General features: G+C 36.6%; 2 protein-coding genes across 4 annotated transcripts; one reads left to right on the top strand and one right to left on the bottom strand.

Moving 5' to 3' along the window:
• The first annotated feature begins 262 nt into the window (after nucleotides 1-262).
• Nucleotides 263-7,783, top strand: LOC113708556 (ABC transporter B family member 9-like). The gene is made up of 12 exons (XM_027231026.2): nucleotides 263-929; nucleotides 2,074-2,128; nucleotides 2,850-3,025; nucleotides 3,297-3,518; nucleotides 3,618-3,856; nucleotides 4,151-4,676; nucleotides 4,771-5,044; nucleotides 5,131-5,794; nucleotides 5,883-6,111; nucleotides 6,188-6,454; nucleotides 6,542-6,805; nucleotides 6,945-7,783. The coding sequence occupies exons 1-12, from the start codon at nucleotides 675-677 to the stop codon at nucleotides 7,587-7,589; spliced, it is 3,816 nt and encodes a 1,271-aa protein (XP_027086827.1). The 5' UTR covers nucleotides 263-674; the 3' UTR covers nucleotides 7,590-7,783.
• On the bottom strand, nucleotides 6,877-13,480 carry LOC113708557 (argininosuccinate synthase, chloroplastic-like). 3 transcript variants are annotated; one of them, XM_072064360.1, is made up of 12 exons: nucleotides 13,306-13,480; nucleotides 12,519-12,715; nucleotides 12,371-12,411; nucleotides 12,178-12,256; nucleotides 11,491-11,632; nucleotides 11,019-11,067; nucleotides 10,651-10,833; nucleotides 10,099-10,173; nucleotides 9,790-9,975; nucleotides 8,844-8,932; nucleotides 8,133-8,726; nucleotides 6,877-7,607 (listed from the first exon to the last, which is right to left on the bottom strand). In XM_072064360.1, exons 2-11 carry the CDS (start codon nucleotides 12,583-12,585, stop codon nucleotides 8,159-8,161), a joined length of 1,479 nt encoding a protein of 492 aa, XP_071920461.1. In that variant the 5' UTR covers nucleotides 12,586-12,715; nucleotides 13,306-13,480; the 3' UTR covers nucleotides 6,877-7,607; nucleotides 8,133-8,158. The 3 variants fall into 3 exon arrangements, with proteins under 3 accessions (XP_071920461.1, XP_071920460.1, XP_027086828.1); XM_072064359.1 differs by lacking the exon at nucleotides 6,877-7,607 and having other exon boundaries at nucleotides 7,955-8,726; XM_027231027.2 differs by lacking the exon at nucleotides 6,877-7,607 and having other exon boundaries at nucleotides 7,955-8,717; nucleotides 13,306-13,479.
• Nucleotides 13,481-16,254: the final 2,774 nt, after the last annotated feature.

The raw sequence follows: 16,254 nt of genomic DNA, 5'->3' as shown, positions 1-16,254 counted from the left end.
TAGAACGGATGAAAAAGAAAAACAAACCAGTAAAAGAGGGACTTAAAAAGTAGTAGTACAAAACAACTTCAAAGCGCGTACAATCCTTTAATGCAAGATAGCTCGGTCCCATCTTCTAGAAGTGTACAAAGTTCATACAATGTATTTACACTATCGTGTGCGGCCTAAATGTGAAAACGGGATGGACGGAAACATAGAGCCAGCTAGCGGTACACAACTAACTGCACGCACGGGAAGGAAGCCTCCTTCTAGAAGGATTGCTTGATGAACAAGGGAAAACAAATAAAACGCAACATTCTTGACGCTAGCCTATGATTTCTATAAATAGACAAACGCGGCCAAGATGTTTGATGAAATCTGATGAAATCCGGGAACACAAAAAGCCAGTTAGGATCACAAGAAACCAGTCGGGCAATACTGTTTGCAAAAAAAAAAATATATACTTATCTTACAAGCCAAGACTCAGGCTCGGTCCCTTCGGGAAAACGATCAATCCTCCCTCCATTTTCTCTTTCCAGGAATTTTCCGAAAAGGGAGAGTTAGATATATAGAGAGAGGGAGAAGATTTAGCTTCGGCCCTTCAGGAAAACAATCTTCTTTCCCTCCCTCTTTTTATATCTACAAGTTCTCAGTAAAGGGAGAGACAGATATATAGAGAGGAAGAAGGCCTGAGAATGCCCGAAACGGAGTCGGAAACTACGCCGTCGGCGACAACGGGAAAATCCCAGAATGCAGATCAACAGAAAGTGCCATTTTATAAGCTTTTCACGTTTGCAGATCGTCTTGACATTGCACTAATGATTGGGGGAACACTCGGAGCCATTGGCAATGGTATGTCTCAGCCTATCATGACCCTGATATTTGGGAAGCTTATTAATACCTTTGGTGGTAGCAGTGGAAAACCAGATCTCTTAGATGAAATCTCGAAGGTAAATTTTTTCTTTTTTTTTTTGGTGCGTGTTTTTGGTTTTCTTTTTAATGTTTCTTGGCGTTGTTTTCTTGTCAATTTCCACCATTATTCTTCGTTTGCATGTGAATAATGATGGAGGAGGAGGGTTCTTCACCTAGGAAAATCCCTTAAAAATTGTGGGGTACTGTGTGAAATTCTAAGGTCTTCTTAGGGTACCAAATTCTGCAATTCTGAAATTCTAAGTTCTCTATTGTTTGTTAGATAAAACGTTGCTAAATCATGTCTTGGCTCTTAATTTTGCTCTTCCATGCAAGAAATATTCTTGATTGACAATGACTTTCCATCTCCATTCCTATATTACCTTTGACTACACTTCATATTTGTAAGAGTCAAATTTAGATAGGAGACTGAAAATGATCATTCGAATCAAGACATTCTTGCTTCATTCGAAAATAATCTCTTTCCTTTACTCTCAAAATTAATTGCGAAATTTAATGTTTTAATGTTACTAGTAAGGGTTGCCAACTAATAAATGCATCACGTACCAAACGGATTCATACACAGTTGTTTTCTTCCTAGAAGCTATGCACTGATTTTAAAAAGTATTAACATGCCCAGCATTTGATAACTGAAATGAGCTAATTACGTAATGATTACTCGAATATAATGTCCTTATTGATGTCTACTGGAAAATTTTCCCAACAAGAGTAGTAAATTTTAGCTTCATGGAAACAGTATCAAAGAACGAATGCATGAGTACTTAACAGAGCATCCCGTTCTGATTTTCTCTGAATACGATAACTTTTAAGGTGCATACTTTTACTCTCTTTTTTTTTTTTTTTTTGGCAAAATTAATCCAAGTGATAGTGAATTTTGGATTAGCAAGCCAAGCCATATTTGCTGCTATTTAATACGAAGCATGAATATTGGTATTTTTTTTAATGAAACACCAGGAGAAACCTTCTCTGAAAACAATAACTTGTAAGGTGCATATTTTTACTTTCTTTTCTTTTTTTGGGCAAAATCAACCCAAATGACACTGATATTTGGATTAGCAAGCCATATTTGTTGCTATTTAATCTGAAGAATAAAAATTGGTATTTATTTTTTTTAAATCAAACACCACGACAAACGTACTAAATAGTTGTTGCTCTGAATTTTAGGTGTGCCTTGATTATGTTTACTTGGCTATCGGCGCTGGCATTGCCTCCATTTTACGTAAGTCAAGATTGACTCCTTACTTTTTTTTTTTCTTTCTTTTTCATTTTTGTTGAATAAATTGTTATACTTTGTTGACTGAATTAGGCAACACTACAAAGTTCTTAGCAGTTTCTCCAGCTGCTTAGTTACGTGCCACGTGTACTTAGGATTAGGCTAAACTAAACTGTAGCAGTGTTAGGTGAGGCTATTATAGAGGGGAAGAAATTTGGGATGGCAAGTGACGTTGAAGATGCTTAGCAGAAATTATCATGGCTGAAATTTTACCATAATTAAACTCTCTCGCAATTTTCATGCATAGTAACAAGTCTTTCTGCTGCCCTGGAAGAAGAGGTATCTAGCTTTGGGACCAGAACTGAGGCCTCTGGTATATGAGTTGTTTTGGTCAGCAGCAATTAAGTGTATAGCTATATTAATGGGTGCTAAAACTAGCTAGAACTAGTAATCATCCTCCCCTCAAGAGGAGGATAAAGCAATCAATCACTAGTCAAGTATTTACGCTTGTCATTTAATGAAGTAAGCAACCCTGGCATGATTAATTGTGTATCACAAAATATAATGGTCAATGGCTTTTGCCTTTCAATTGGGAAATGGATTTCAAGAAATTGGTTGATGCAGAATTTTGGTTCAACTTTTTCTACACGGTTTAAAATATACGTTTACTTACAGTTCAAACGAATAAGCTAAGCTTGATGTAATGTTTCTTCCTAATTTAATACAGAGATGTCGTGCTGGATGGTAACTGGAGAAAGACAGGCGACCCGCATACGTGGTTTGTACTTGAAAACAATCTTGAGGCAAGACATTTCATTCTTTGACACTCAAACAACGACAGGAGAGGTCATTGGCAGAATGTCTGGAGACACAGTCCTCATCCAAGAAGCCATGGGTGAAAAGGTGAACTTTATAGCAAAATGCTAATGCACTAATTCAGTTTTAAGATAGTCGTACACTGTCATAACTTGATACCAATACAAAACTCACCAGTGTTATATATTTGCAAAATGCAACATAGAATTATTGTTCGGGAATCATCTTCAGATTATAATCTCTTAAATAAGGGAACAAGTGGTTTTTTTTTTTTTTTTCCTGATATTTTGGTACTACATGCATTTTCTGATGTATAGAACTTTAAAAGCAAATTCCTGATGATTTGCCTACATGACAGGTAGGGAAATTCATCCAGTTTGCATCAACATTTCTTGGAGGATTTGTGATTGGTTTCATCAAGGGGTGGCGTTTGGCAATAGTCCTATGCAGTTGTATTCCTGCTCTGGTTGTTGCTGGAGGAGCTATGGCATTGTTCATGTCCAAAATGTCAAGCCGTGGCCAAATTGCTTATGCAGATGCTGGAAATGTATTAGAACAAACTATAGGAGCAATTAGAACGGTAAAGTCTTGCTGCAAAAGCTTGTTTTGGATCGGTGTAATAATTTGTAGCCAGTGAATTAATTCATTTGATTTTTGTTCTCCATTTAATGTGTCATAGGTTGCATCATTTACTGGAGAAAAGCGAGCAATCAAGAAATATGACGACAAACTACAGGTTGCTTATGAGTCGACAAATAAACAAGGACTGGTTTCAGGACTGGGACTTGGCACGATCTTGCTGATTGTCTTCTCTATTTATGGACTAGCAATATATTATGGATCCAGGCTAGTTTTAACCAAAGGATACAGTGGTGGGGATGTCATTAATGTCATGATGGCCATAATGATGGGAGGAATGTAAGTATAGAATGTTTCTTTTAATCTATTTGATGTTCGATTTTTTCTTTTCTTTTTTTTTGTTTTTCTGTGTTCTTGAGTTCATTGTAATTGGGCAAATATCAAGATTTTTGGGTTAATTATATGTTTAATAAGCTTGGATTTTGATCCACTGTATACAAGATTCCAATGCTTCAGGAGATTTGGCAAAATATATGAAATCAGTTGTAACTCGAACAAAGCTGTGGATTCTAAGCGATGATGGATTAATGCATTTCAAGAGCAGTTCTAACTCATTATTTCCATTGGAATCAGGTCATTGGGCCAAACATCTCCTAGTCTAAATGCATTTTCAGCAGGGCAAGCTGCAGCTTTCAAGATGTTTGAGACTATCAAGCGTGTACCCCAAATTGATGCATATGATAATAGTGGGATTGTCTTGGAAGACCTGAAGGGTGAAATTGACCTCAAGGATGTATACTTCAAGTATCCCGCAAGACCAGAGGTGCAAATTTTCTCTGGATTCACATTGCACGTTCCTAGTGGCACGACTGCAGCTTTAGTAGGGCACAGTGGAAGTGGGAAATCGACAGTTATCAGTCTCTTGGAGAGATTTTATGACCCTGAAGCTGGGGAAGTGCTTGTTGATGGCGTGAACATTAAGCAGCTGCAGATCAAATGGTTAAGAGATAAATTAGGGCTAGTGAGCCAGGAGCCAATCCTATTTGCAACTTCCATAAGGGAAAACATACTGTATGGAAAACCAGGTGCTACGGACTCAGAAATCAGAACAGCAATTGAGCTGGCTAATGCTGCGAAATTCATCGACAAACTCCCTAAGGTAAAGGCTCTTGATTATTTGATTTGTTCGAATATATGCGGATTCTCGATTTCTCTATCTGTCCATGTTGAGAATCCGGTTATCTTCTCTGTAGGGGCTTGACACAATGGTCGGCGAACATGGGACTCAACTCTCTGGGGGACAAAAGCAGCGGGTTGCAATTGCTAGAGCCATTCTAAAGAACCCAAGAATCCTTCTTCTTGATGAAGCGACAAGCGCTCTGGATGCAGAGTCGGAACGCATAGTACAAGACGCCCTTGATAAAGTTATGATCAACAGAACTACAGTGGTTGTTGCACATAGATTGACGACTATCAGAAATGCTGACCTCATAGCAGTAGTACATGCTGGCAAACTCGTTGAACAAGGTACAGACGTTATGATTTGTGAATGTTACATTTTTTTTTCTCACTTGGGGCAATTAATGAACTTTCCTCCAAAAATCATTTGGTAGGAACTCATTCCGAGTTGATTAAAGATCCTAATGGCGCATACTACCAGCTTGTCCGTATGCAAGAGGGGTCCAGGTCCAACCAAGCTAAAGGAAATTCCACAAAATTGGACGTAGAGATATCAGAAGCTTCTATTGATTTAGATGACAGTTTACATAGGAGTTTGAGCCAAAGAATGTCTCTGAGATCCACGAGCAGAGGATCATCAAGACATTCCTTCACTCTCAATTTTGGAGTTCCTGGTCTCATTGACATCCATGAAGCAGAAGTAGGACAAGATGTACATGGAACTGATGAAGCTGACTTGAAGAAGAGCCAAAAATTCTCACTTTTACGACTTTTCAATTTAAACAAACCTGAGCTACCATATATGCTGCTTGGTTCCATTGCTGCTTGTGGGCATGGTGTTGTCTTCCCTGTTTTTGGGCTCTTACTCTCAAAATGCATTAGAATTTTCTTTGAACCTCCACATGAACTAAGGAAAGATGCGAGATTTTGGTCACTGATGCTTGTTGGTTTAGGTGCTTTGACTTTGGCAATTGTACCAGTGCAGAATTACCTTTTTGGAGTTGCAGGTGGTAAATTAATACAGAGAATTCGATCTTTGTCATTTCAGAAAGTAGTCCACCAAGAAATCAGTTGGTTTGATGACCCTGCAAACTCGAGGTGAGTTTATTCATTTGTTCTCATGGCCCAATGCCCTTTGCTTTAATTCAGGAGTTTAAACTGGAATTTTTGTTTCCCCAAAAAACAGTGGTGCAGTGGGTGCGAGGTTGTCTACTGATGCTTCAACTATGAGGAGTTTGGTGGGCGATGCTTTGGCGCTAGTTGTCCAGAATCTGTCGACAGTAGTAACTGGGCTTGTGATCTCGTTTACTGCTAATTGGATACTAGCATTTATAGTTGTAGCCGTATTACCCTTCATTGGATTGCAAGGATTTCTCCAGGCGAAGTTCCATAAGGGCTTTAGTGGAGATGCCAAGGTAAGCCCTGCACATTACACAAAGCCAGGAAAAAGAAAAGATGCAGTGAACTGACACGCGTCTCAATGCTCTGCAGGTCATGTATGAAGAAGCAAGTCAGGTAGCAAATGATGCTGTTGGCAGCATTAGAACTGTTGCATCATTTTGTGCTGAAGAGAAGGTTATGGACACATATCAAAAGAAATGTGAAGGCCCCATGAAATATGGTGTCAAGCAAGGAATGGTCAGTGGCTTTAGCTTTGGACTTGGGTCTTCTGCAAACTATTTAGCAACTGCATTCATCTTCTGGGTTGGAGCTCGTCTTATTGAACATGGGAAAGCAACCTTTGGTGAGGTATTCAAGGTAAGGTTCATCTCATAAACCTCACAAGAGTAGGCTTTTTTGCATCTATGTCCAAATCTTTTATTATCTAACACGGGTTCCATACAGGTTTTCTTTGCATTGACAATGGCAGCTTTGGGAGTTTCCCAGACAACCGCTTTGACTCCAGATATTAACAAAGCTAAAGTTGCTGCTGCTTCTATATTTGAAATTCTTGATAGTAAGCCTAAGATTGATTCAAGCAGTGATGAGGGTCAAGTGCTTGCTACTGTAAAGGGTGACATTGAGCTGCAACATGTAAGCTTCAGGTATCCAACACGGCCCGATATTCAAATTTTCAAGGATCTGTGCCTATTAATTCCTTCTGGAAAGGTAACTCCCAATGATATTCTTTTACTGTAAGCTTTCTTTTTCTCAACCTACCTTCTATAAACTATTAAAAAAACTCAAAAGGATGGCTCATCCTATTTAGGCTGTTATTTGGACTCACAAACATTCAACTTGTACTCAGACTGTTGCCCTTGTTGGTGAAAGTGGTAGCGGGAAGTCCACAGTCATTAGCCTAATAGAGAGGTTCTATAATCCCGACTCCGGGCACATATATCTTGATGGTGTGGAATTGTGGAAGCTGAAGATAAATTGGCTCAGGCAACAAATGGGGTTGGTGGGTCAAGAACCTGTACTCTTCAACGAAACAATTCGGGACAACATTGCCTATGGCAAACGGGGGGATGTAACAGAGGAGGAGATCATTGCTGCAGCAAAAGCTGCAAATGCACATAACTTCATTTCGGGATTGCCTCAGGGATATGATACTTCTGTTGGAGAAAGAGGGGTCCAGTTATCCGGTGGACAGAAGCAACGGATCGCCATTGCACGCGCAATACTCAAAGATCCAAAAATCCTTTTGCTGGATGAGGCAACAAGTGCTCTTGATGCAGAATCAGAACGTATAGTTCAAGATGCACTAGATAAGGTGATGGTGAATAGAACCACAGTTGTTGTCGCTCATCGCTTGAGCACAATAAAAGGGGCTGATATCATTGCAGTAGTCAAGAATGGTGTGATTGCTGAGAAAGGAGGACATGATACGCTTATGAACATTCCTGATGGTGTCTACGCATCACTGGTTGCACTTCATATGACTTCAACTTAGGCCACCTACTTCATAATTCTGCAATAGAACCATTTTTGGAGTTTTAGCACTTTGGTTTATAGATATGGTACTCAAGCTAATATGCTGGTTTTGAATATAGAAAAGGGTTAGCAATGGAACCACATTATGTTTATTTATTTATTTTTTTACTAATGCTGATTTTTTATATAGAAAAGTGTTAGTTAGCAATGGAACCACTTTATGTTTAGTGTATTTTGTTTTTAATCTTTCTATCAATCTAAGGTTTATTGCTGTTAATAATAATATTCCGAAAATAATAAGTTAAAATAAAATAAGATTTATCTTTCAAACCAATGAATATTAGCCCATTTCCTTGCAAACTCTCCACGTTACTCAAATCTCTCTGGCATAAAGCTTCAGATCATCCATCTTTAGATATTATAGATCTTGAGTAGACTAGACATATGCAAATTTTTGCACAGAACTTTCAAAATCAAAGCGAAGAACAACCAATACCACCATCTAGTCACCAGAAGGTTCTAACAAAATTGCAAAATATGGAAACCCCTGCGGATAACTTACTTGTACTGGTACAAATGGATGCAAAACTAATCATATCTGCCCTTGTCAAGCATTGCTCGGACTCTCATCGGCAGTCCATAAAGCCGAATGAATCCAGCAGCATCAGCCTGATCATATATTTGGCCACTCTCAAATGATGATATATCTTGTCTATACAAGCTATATGGACTTTCTCGACCTGCTACGGATATAGATCCCTTGTAGAGTTTGAGCGTCACAGAGCCAGTAGTGCTTTTTGTAATTTCCTCCATGAAGGCATCCATTGACTCACGAAGTGGGTCAAACCACCGGCCAGCATAGACTAGCTCAGCATATTTTAGTGCGAGAGAATCCTTGACTTGCATTGTTTCACGATCAAGTGTAAGTGACTCGAGTTCACGGACTGCTGTAAAGAGAATGGTTCCACCAGGGGTTTCATACACTCCGCGACTTTTCATTCCGACAAGACGATTTTCGACCATATCTATTCGCCCTATCCCGTGCCTTTTACCAATTTCATTTAGCTTAGAGAGGAGAGATGCAGGGGAAAGCTTCACTCCATCAACTGAAACTGGAAGTCCAGCATCTATCCCAATTTTCACCTTCCTGAAAGGACTCGGAATTTAAAGTGGTTCAATATTATGCAATAAAATAGGTCAGACATTTCAATACCCAATCAGCACAAATTTTTTGCTCTGAACGAATCATATACTATACAAGATGGAGCCTTACTCAGGTTGATCAGGTGCATCTTCTGGGTTGACACTAATCATGTACATGTCCTCCTTTGGCTCATTTGCGGGGTCTTCTAATATGTCTCCCTAAACAAAAATATAGTAGCAAGCAATGGCAACTACATTTAGGTCGTAGATCATCAGTTCACAAAACTAAGAGGATGCAAAAACAACAGTTAAACAAAAGCGATTCTCATTAAAACAGCGACGCAAATAGCAGGATATGAACAGAATCTGGCACCAGATCTGCTTTTCTAATGAACAATAAGACTAAGTTCAGAATGTTTCTAGAAAGAAACCAAGTTAAATAGCTTCTTTCCTGTTTGGTTCACAGGGAGATTCTGAACCTTACAAAGGGGAAGGAGGAAAGGGCAGGGATTGAGAGTCAAACCCAGGGCCTTATGGTCATTGGTAAATGTCCCTACCAGCTAAGCTGGGTCCTGGGGACAAGTTAAATAGGTTATAACATCTGTTTTCGCCTACTTTTAAAGCCATGACCTGTAATAAGCACTATAACCTAGTTGGCATCCAAACAAATAAAACCATAGTAATTACTATGTTCTAATGTTTCCAGGCTCACTATTTTGCGTTCTATTATCTCGAGAACCTTAGCTGCTATTTATTTATGATATTTTTACTAGACCGAATTGACTAATGATTCAATAGATAAGATCACCTTTCTATCTTTGGGAAGGAAAGTAGTATGCAAACCAGCTAAGCCAAGATAATAGGTGAGCAAACTTCCTAACCAGGATAGCAAGAACTTCACACTGAACTGAATACCAGAATGTTATAATTTACTAGCATGACATCTTGGTGAAGCTGCTAGTCAAGTGCTTTGGGGTTTGCAATGAAAGCATTCTGCTTTCTTGTATGCCTAAACATCATTTAAAAAATCATAATAAGCTGGAATTACTTTTCAAGAAAGGTAGTCATGCTATTACCTCATGACTGAGATGCCACAGGTTTCTGTCTCTGCTATAGATTGATTTCTTTGTAACTGGAACTGGAATACTGTGTTTCTTAGCATACTCAATAGCATCTTCTCTACCCCTTATTTCCCATTCCCTCCAAGGGGCAACAACACTAAGTTCGGGATTCAGAGCAAAGAAAGTCAGCTCAAAACGTACCTGCAACAGCAAGAGTCAGGTATACTCCCCAATAACATGAACTACTAGAAACATCACATTGTTCGTAGAAGAAAATATGATCAAATAACAATCAAATTAATAAAGATCAATTCTGAAGCATGCCTGATCATTGCCCTTTCCTGTGCATCCATGTGATACTGCATCTGCTCCAACTTCTCTCGCAACATCAACCATTGCCTGGGATTTGTTAAAAAATTAAGGTGCAAAGCTAAAAGAAAATTTAACGGACAGATAATGCCACCTATGAAATGAGAAACCCTACTATAAGAATATTATGTAAACTCAGCACCATGGAGCTTTAACATAGATTAACAAAAATGCTTCTATAGCGAGTTTCAAAATGACTCTGTGGAGTGTTGGATCCAATATTTGATCAAAACAACAACATACACACATTAAAGTTACTTCCTTGACAAACTGCTTAACAGAAATTAAGGGTGAAAGTGGGAAGAGGGTATTTTTGTTTTTTTTTTTGTGGGTTTTTTTGTTTGAGGGGGGGGGGGGGGGGGAGAGGAGGAGGACTTGCAAAAGACTCGTCTCCAACTGTTGCAAGGAAAAGAAGGAAAGAAAGGGAAGGAATACTCAAAGAGTGAAACTCTTTAAGACACACGACTCCATGGTGCATATTTTAGTTATTTACTTCACATAGTTTACCTTTGCAATTACAGGGCGAGCCATTGAGGTACCCAGTAAATACTTCCTCTCATAAATGGCGCCAGCTCTCAAGCAAGGAAATATGTAATCTTTCACAAATTCCTCCTTCAAATCTTTCACCACTAACTGACAAGCTCCACTTGCTTTTGCCTTCTCTTCTAAACCTTCCAACTCTTTAATACCCTTTAAATAGAATTCAGCATTAAGTGTCAGATATAGAGACAAGTTTCTAATGTTATCTGGCAATATTATGAACAATAGTGATAATCCGCTCCTAGAGAATAAAATGAATAATAGCACATATACAAAGGAATGTCTACGGCACTAAATATGAAAAAGTGTCCACAATGTAGCCCATTCTCACTTACTTGGCCGACATCTGCTGTGAAGCAAACAACCTCACAACCATAATTCTCTCTGCAACATGAAGAAAATTTAGACATGCAAAACACGAGCAGGATCAGAACAAGGAAAATAATATCTCTATTCATAGAAAGCATAAAATAAATATACCAGTCAATACAAACCAAGGATAATCCATGTAATTACCACAGTATATTAACTGAACAGAGAAATCTGTCTGCTTAACTTTTATCTCAACCTCACCCATTACAGCTCCATAAACAAGAAATTTACAAATTACACAAGCGTCTGCACTACTTCTGTACAAAATTTTATGTAATCACCCAATTTGGCTTCATTTGTTTTTTTTAAAGTAATAGGTACACATACAGCAATGACACATCCGAGTTCCCAGAGCAAATAGAGTATCACTCTTTAGAAAATGTCAATTTAGCAGTCATATTTGAGAACATAGAGAACATATCAATCAAAGGTTACCTTAGCCAAGGTACAATGACAGAGGTATCTAGACCACCACTATACGCTAGCACCACCTTGTCCAATTTTTTACGTAGAACTTTTCCTTCTGTGGCACCAGCAGGAATTGACTCCTTATCACTGGCTACAACAGCTCGGATAGCTGCATCATCAGTTAAGCATATGTGTCACATCAGAAAATATAGCTAATAAGAAACCTTATAGCAACTAACCCAAGAATTCAAAATACAATGCTAACAAAATTGGCAACCAATAAATGGACCATAAAATTTACCTATAACACCTCAATTTTGTCAATGATGCAAATTCGTATAAATATGTTAGAGAATAATAGTCATCATTCAGTACCAACCCAAATTCCTTTTCTGATTTTTGATATTCATGTTTGAGCAGCACAAAGATATTATAATGCAAATATAGAAGGGACGTCCCCAATCTTAACAAAAAACACAGACAACAAAAATTTATTCCCATCCATTTAAGCAAACTAACTTCTTTGAAACTGAATCTTGCCCATTATTCCCATCCATTTAACATTTCATTTTGGGGCGTGAACGGGAATGTTTACAATGAGAAAGATAAACAAGAAGCTAAGATTCAATTAATTTAATTAGTTTCTAAACATATAACACCATTTGAGTATTTCTTTTGCTCAAAATGAGGAAAAAAAATGAAAAGACCGTATACCAAATTTATTGATGCGAATCGGAGCCAAATTCTTCGAGCTGCAGTGAGCAATAGAATGTCCACCCGCTTTCACCCCTAGCTGCCATTAGGAGAAAAAGAAAATAAGTGAAAAAAATTCAAAACCCAGCACTTAAAAAACGAGCAACAGAAAATAAAACAAAAAAAAAAAAAGAAAAGCAGTACAATTACTTACCTCGTGCAAAGGTAGCGAGGTAGCCGCCTTTCCAGACAAATCTGCAGACAACATTAAAATCCCAAAATCTTTCAGGAAAACCCTTTATTTTGAAGGTAAAAAATGAAAGGATAAATCCAGAATTAAAAAGGTTGAGACCATATTTTACCTGTTCTGGAGGCATGAGGGAAGAGATTAAGTGAAGTACAAGATGAAATTGCTCGACACTGAGTCATTCTGTTCGAATGATGATACAAGGACAGAAATACGCCCTCGGAACCAGAGGTATGAGCAGAGGTGGGTGGAGGTGTAGGCGGAGGACCGTCAAATAAGCTCTAATTCTTCTTCTAGTTGTAAGTGGTGCAGCTGCAGGGTTTTGAATTTTTTAACAGATACAATAAAAGGGTTTTGAACTTTTCCTCATGCTGTTATCTTTTTTATTTATTTAATTGGAAGAAACAAATAGATCAACCAATTGTGCAAGAGAGCTACTACTATTAAAAAGTATCAATCACTCTGTTCTTTTCTTTTTCCATATAGAAAGAGATATAGAATGATTGTAGAATTACAAACAAATGCTTTAAATAAATCACTAACATTTAATACAGAACCGTAAAATAACATGAATCAACACTATATACCACACCCCCATACAGGAGAAGTATACAATTTAACCAATCCCAAAACAAGAATCTAACAAATACATCCATCACATTTGGTGGGACCAGACGAAACATAATAACAGTTAAAATTCTGATATCAATTACATTCTTCAACTGTAAGCTTCTCATTTTTTTCTAGGAATCAAGCAGAACAAATGTAGGTCGTTCATGATGGATGATTTCTTGTTTAAGTTTACGATTAGTAGAAGTGTTGAATCAAAATACTAGAACCCAGGCTTTGACCATGATTTTCAGAGAATTTTAGGGTATAAAAAATTTTAAAAAAAAAATTACCCTTGAGAGAGAGAGAGAGCTGGAAGAGCTGGAAAATGTCGCTTCTTTGGAGCTGCAACCATGACAGAGAGGGAGAAAGCGTGGGCGTCGCAGGCCTCGCTAGCTGGAAGAAGCGTAGGAGAAGAAGAGGAGGTGCTCTGTTTTGATTCCGTAAGTGGGGTGGGGGCCGCACCTGAATAAGGGATGAGGAATATAGGGTTTGACAATAATGATGTTTATTTTGTAACTAAGTCCCTTTATTTTGACTTTATTATTTTTTAACAAGTAACTTAATCTCTTTACAATTTTGCACTTTTTTAATATAATTTCAGCCCCTTGTACTTAAAAATTTTATCTTTTCTAACCCAACTTATGGTTCTTTTTAACCTAATTGAACTTTTTATTTAAAAAAAAAAATTCACTTTATACCTATGTTACATGGACTTGCCATTCGTTCCCAGCACAAATAACCAGGGAGGATACAAAATTTTTTGCAAAGTTACATGCTAGTGACCCTTTGGAGGTTACTAGCATATTCATTGGATAAAAAATATGGCTTTCTTTTTTTTTTTTTTTGGCTAGTTGATACCTATTGTAAAGTTACCAGCAGCCAGTCACTTATGGGTGACTATAACACTTGACCATGCTCTCTTCCACTTGTATAATAAAATTATACCTCCTGACTAATGCCAATTTCCAAGACCAGCCGTTACTTTAGCTGTGCTTAAGCATAATGCCAATTTCCAAGATGCACCATTAATTCAGCCTTAACAAGGCTTTGATTGTGCTCTCCATGAAATAATATGTGCTTTTATTTTATTATTCATTTGATATATTAAATCCAACTATTATATGTTAACAATATTTGAAAATATTTTTATATATAAAAAAATGTCTTTATTTAATGAAAACCAACTGCATTACCATGTACTTTCTCTTTGATCTCACTGATACCAATTGCTAGCTAGCTTTTTGGCGAATTTATTAGTATATTGTCAATTTTGAAAAAGTTCACAAAATTGGGGGTATTCGGGGTGGAATGCTGAGTAAGGTGTCGCCGCAATTGAGAGTTGAGTCTACTAATAAAAATATTTTTAATTTTTATTTATTTTAGTTTCATGTATTTTGGGTCAATTTTTGTAAAAAAAAAAAAAAAAAAAAATCTTTGGAATGTTGCTTCGCCGCTCATCTGATGGGCGGCGAAAGAATGTTGGTCAAATTGCTTCGTCGCTCAATTGATGAGCGGCGAAGCTTTTGTCCTTATGTTCTAGTTTTTTTACTTTTTTTTTTTCGAAGCATTCTTCCTACGTTTTTATTGTTTCATATGTAATTTTTAATAAGTGTGGCCGTTCATTCTAATTTATTTTTTTTACGAAGCATTCTTCCTACCTTTTATTATTTCATATGTAATTTTTAATAAGTTATTTAATGTTTAATAAAGGCAGCACGACCAACTTATAAATTGGGACATTTAAGTCCCTAAACTTATAAAATGGGACACTTAAATCCCTAAACCCTTATAAATGGGACACTTCGACCATCACGGCATTCAAGATTTTGTTAACAATTTTCCTTAATTGGGAGATATTTATAAGTTTAGGGACTTAACTGTCCCATTTTGAACTTTAAGGATTAAAGTGGGTAATCATCCAAAATTTGGGGGGACAAAGTGGAATTAACCCTATTTTTAAATTTTATAATATTATTATCGCAATTAATAATGATAAATAATACAATATATTGGGAGGTTGTGTTATATTAAGTCATATTAATAATACAATATTAAGTCATATTATTGTATTATTTATGGTTGTGTTATATTAAGTCATATTATTGTATTATTTATCATTATTGATTGCGATAATAATATTATAAAATTTAAAAATATGACTTAAGTAAATTTTATTAGTAATTTAATAGCATACTCGATTATCATGTTAATTTATAAATTTCTCATTATTCTAATATCATATTTTAAATTTTTGATAATTTTGGTTTATAATAGAATTTTAGTAATATGATTTAAGAATTTTAATTTAAAAGTATTACACTGTAATTTGAAAATTAGTATTTCATGTAAAACGTAAAATCTTAATTACGCCTATTTAAGGTTACATAAAAACGTCAGGAAAAAACCTGGTCGCTCTGCCTTTTATTAAACATTAAATAACTTATTAAAAATTACATATAAAATAATAATGGGTAGGTAGAATGCTTCGTAAAAAAAATAAACTAGAATGAACGGCGACACTTATTAAAAATTACATGTGAAATAATAAATAACTTATTACATTTATTACATATGAAATTAAATATTAAATAACTTATTAAAAATTACATATGAAATAATAAAAGTTAGTATGAAATAATAAAAGTTAGGAAGAATGCTTCGAAAAAGAAAAAGAAAAAAAAAAGGGACAAAAGCTTAGCCGCTCATCTGATTAGCGGCGAAGCAATTTGACCTCAACGGTCCCATCAACCAATTCCATTAGCACGGTCTCATCAACCAACCAATTCCATTAGCGAATTAGCGAATAAGGACAAAAGCTTCGCCGCTCAAAGGACAAAAGCTTAGCCGCTCATCAGATGAGCGGCGAAGCAATTTGACCAATATTCCTTAAGGGACCCAAAATAAATGAGAATTAAAAGGGTTTTTATTAGTAGCCTCTATTCTCACTTGCGGCGACCCTTAATCAGCAACTCCCCCTGGATGACCCCAATTTTCTGAGCTTTTTCAAATTTAACAATATTGTAAGAAATTCGCCGCTTTTATGGGTGCTACCACATGAGTTAATGATATCGTTAAAATGTTGGCCAAGTTTTTCAAAAATGATTTAGTGTATGCTGAGTTTAAGCAAACAACTCAAAAAATAAAAGAAGAAACACAATTGTAATATCTTAAAGAAATTTTTGTTTAATGATTTGGCTACTCACTATAATGGATTTTGATGTTTCAAACTAAACTATTGA

Source organism: Coffea arabica, chromosome 9c (genome assembly GCF_036785885.1).
Source record: "Coffea arabica cultivar ET-39 chromosome 9c, Coffea Arabica ET-39 HiFi, whole genome shotgun sequence".
NCBI classification, from domain to species: Eukaryota; Viridiplantae; Streptophyta; class Magnoliopsida; order Gentianales; family Rubiaceae; genus Coffea; species Coffea arabica.
The sequence above is the reverse complement of the archived record's forward strand: the minus strand, read 5'-3'. Positions and strand labels throughout refer to the sequence as shown.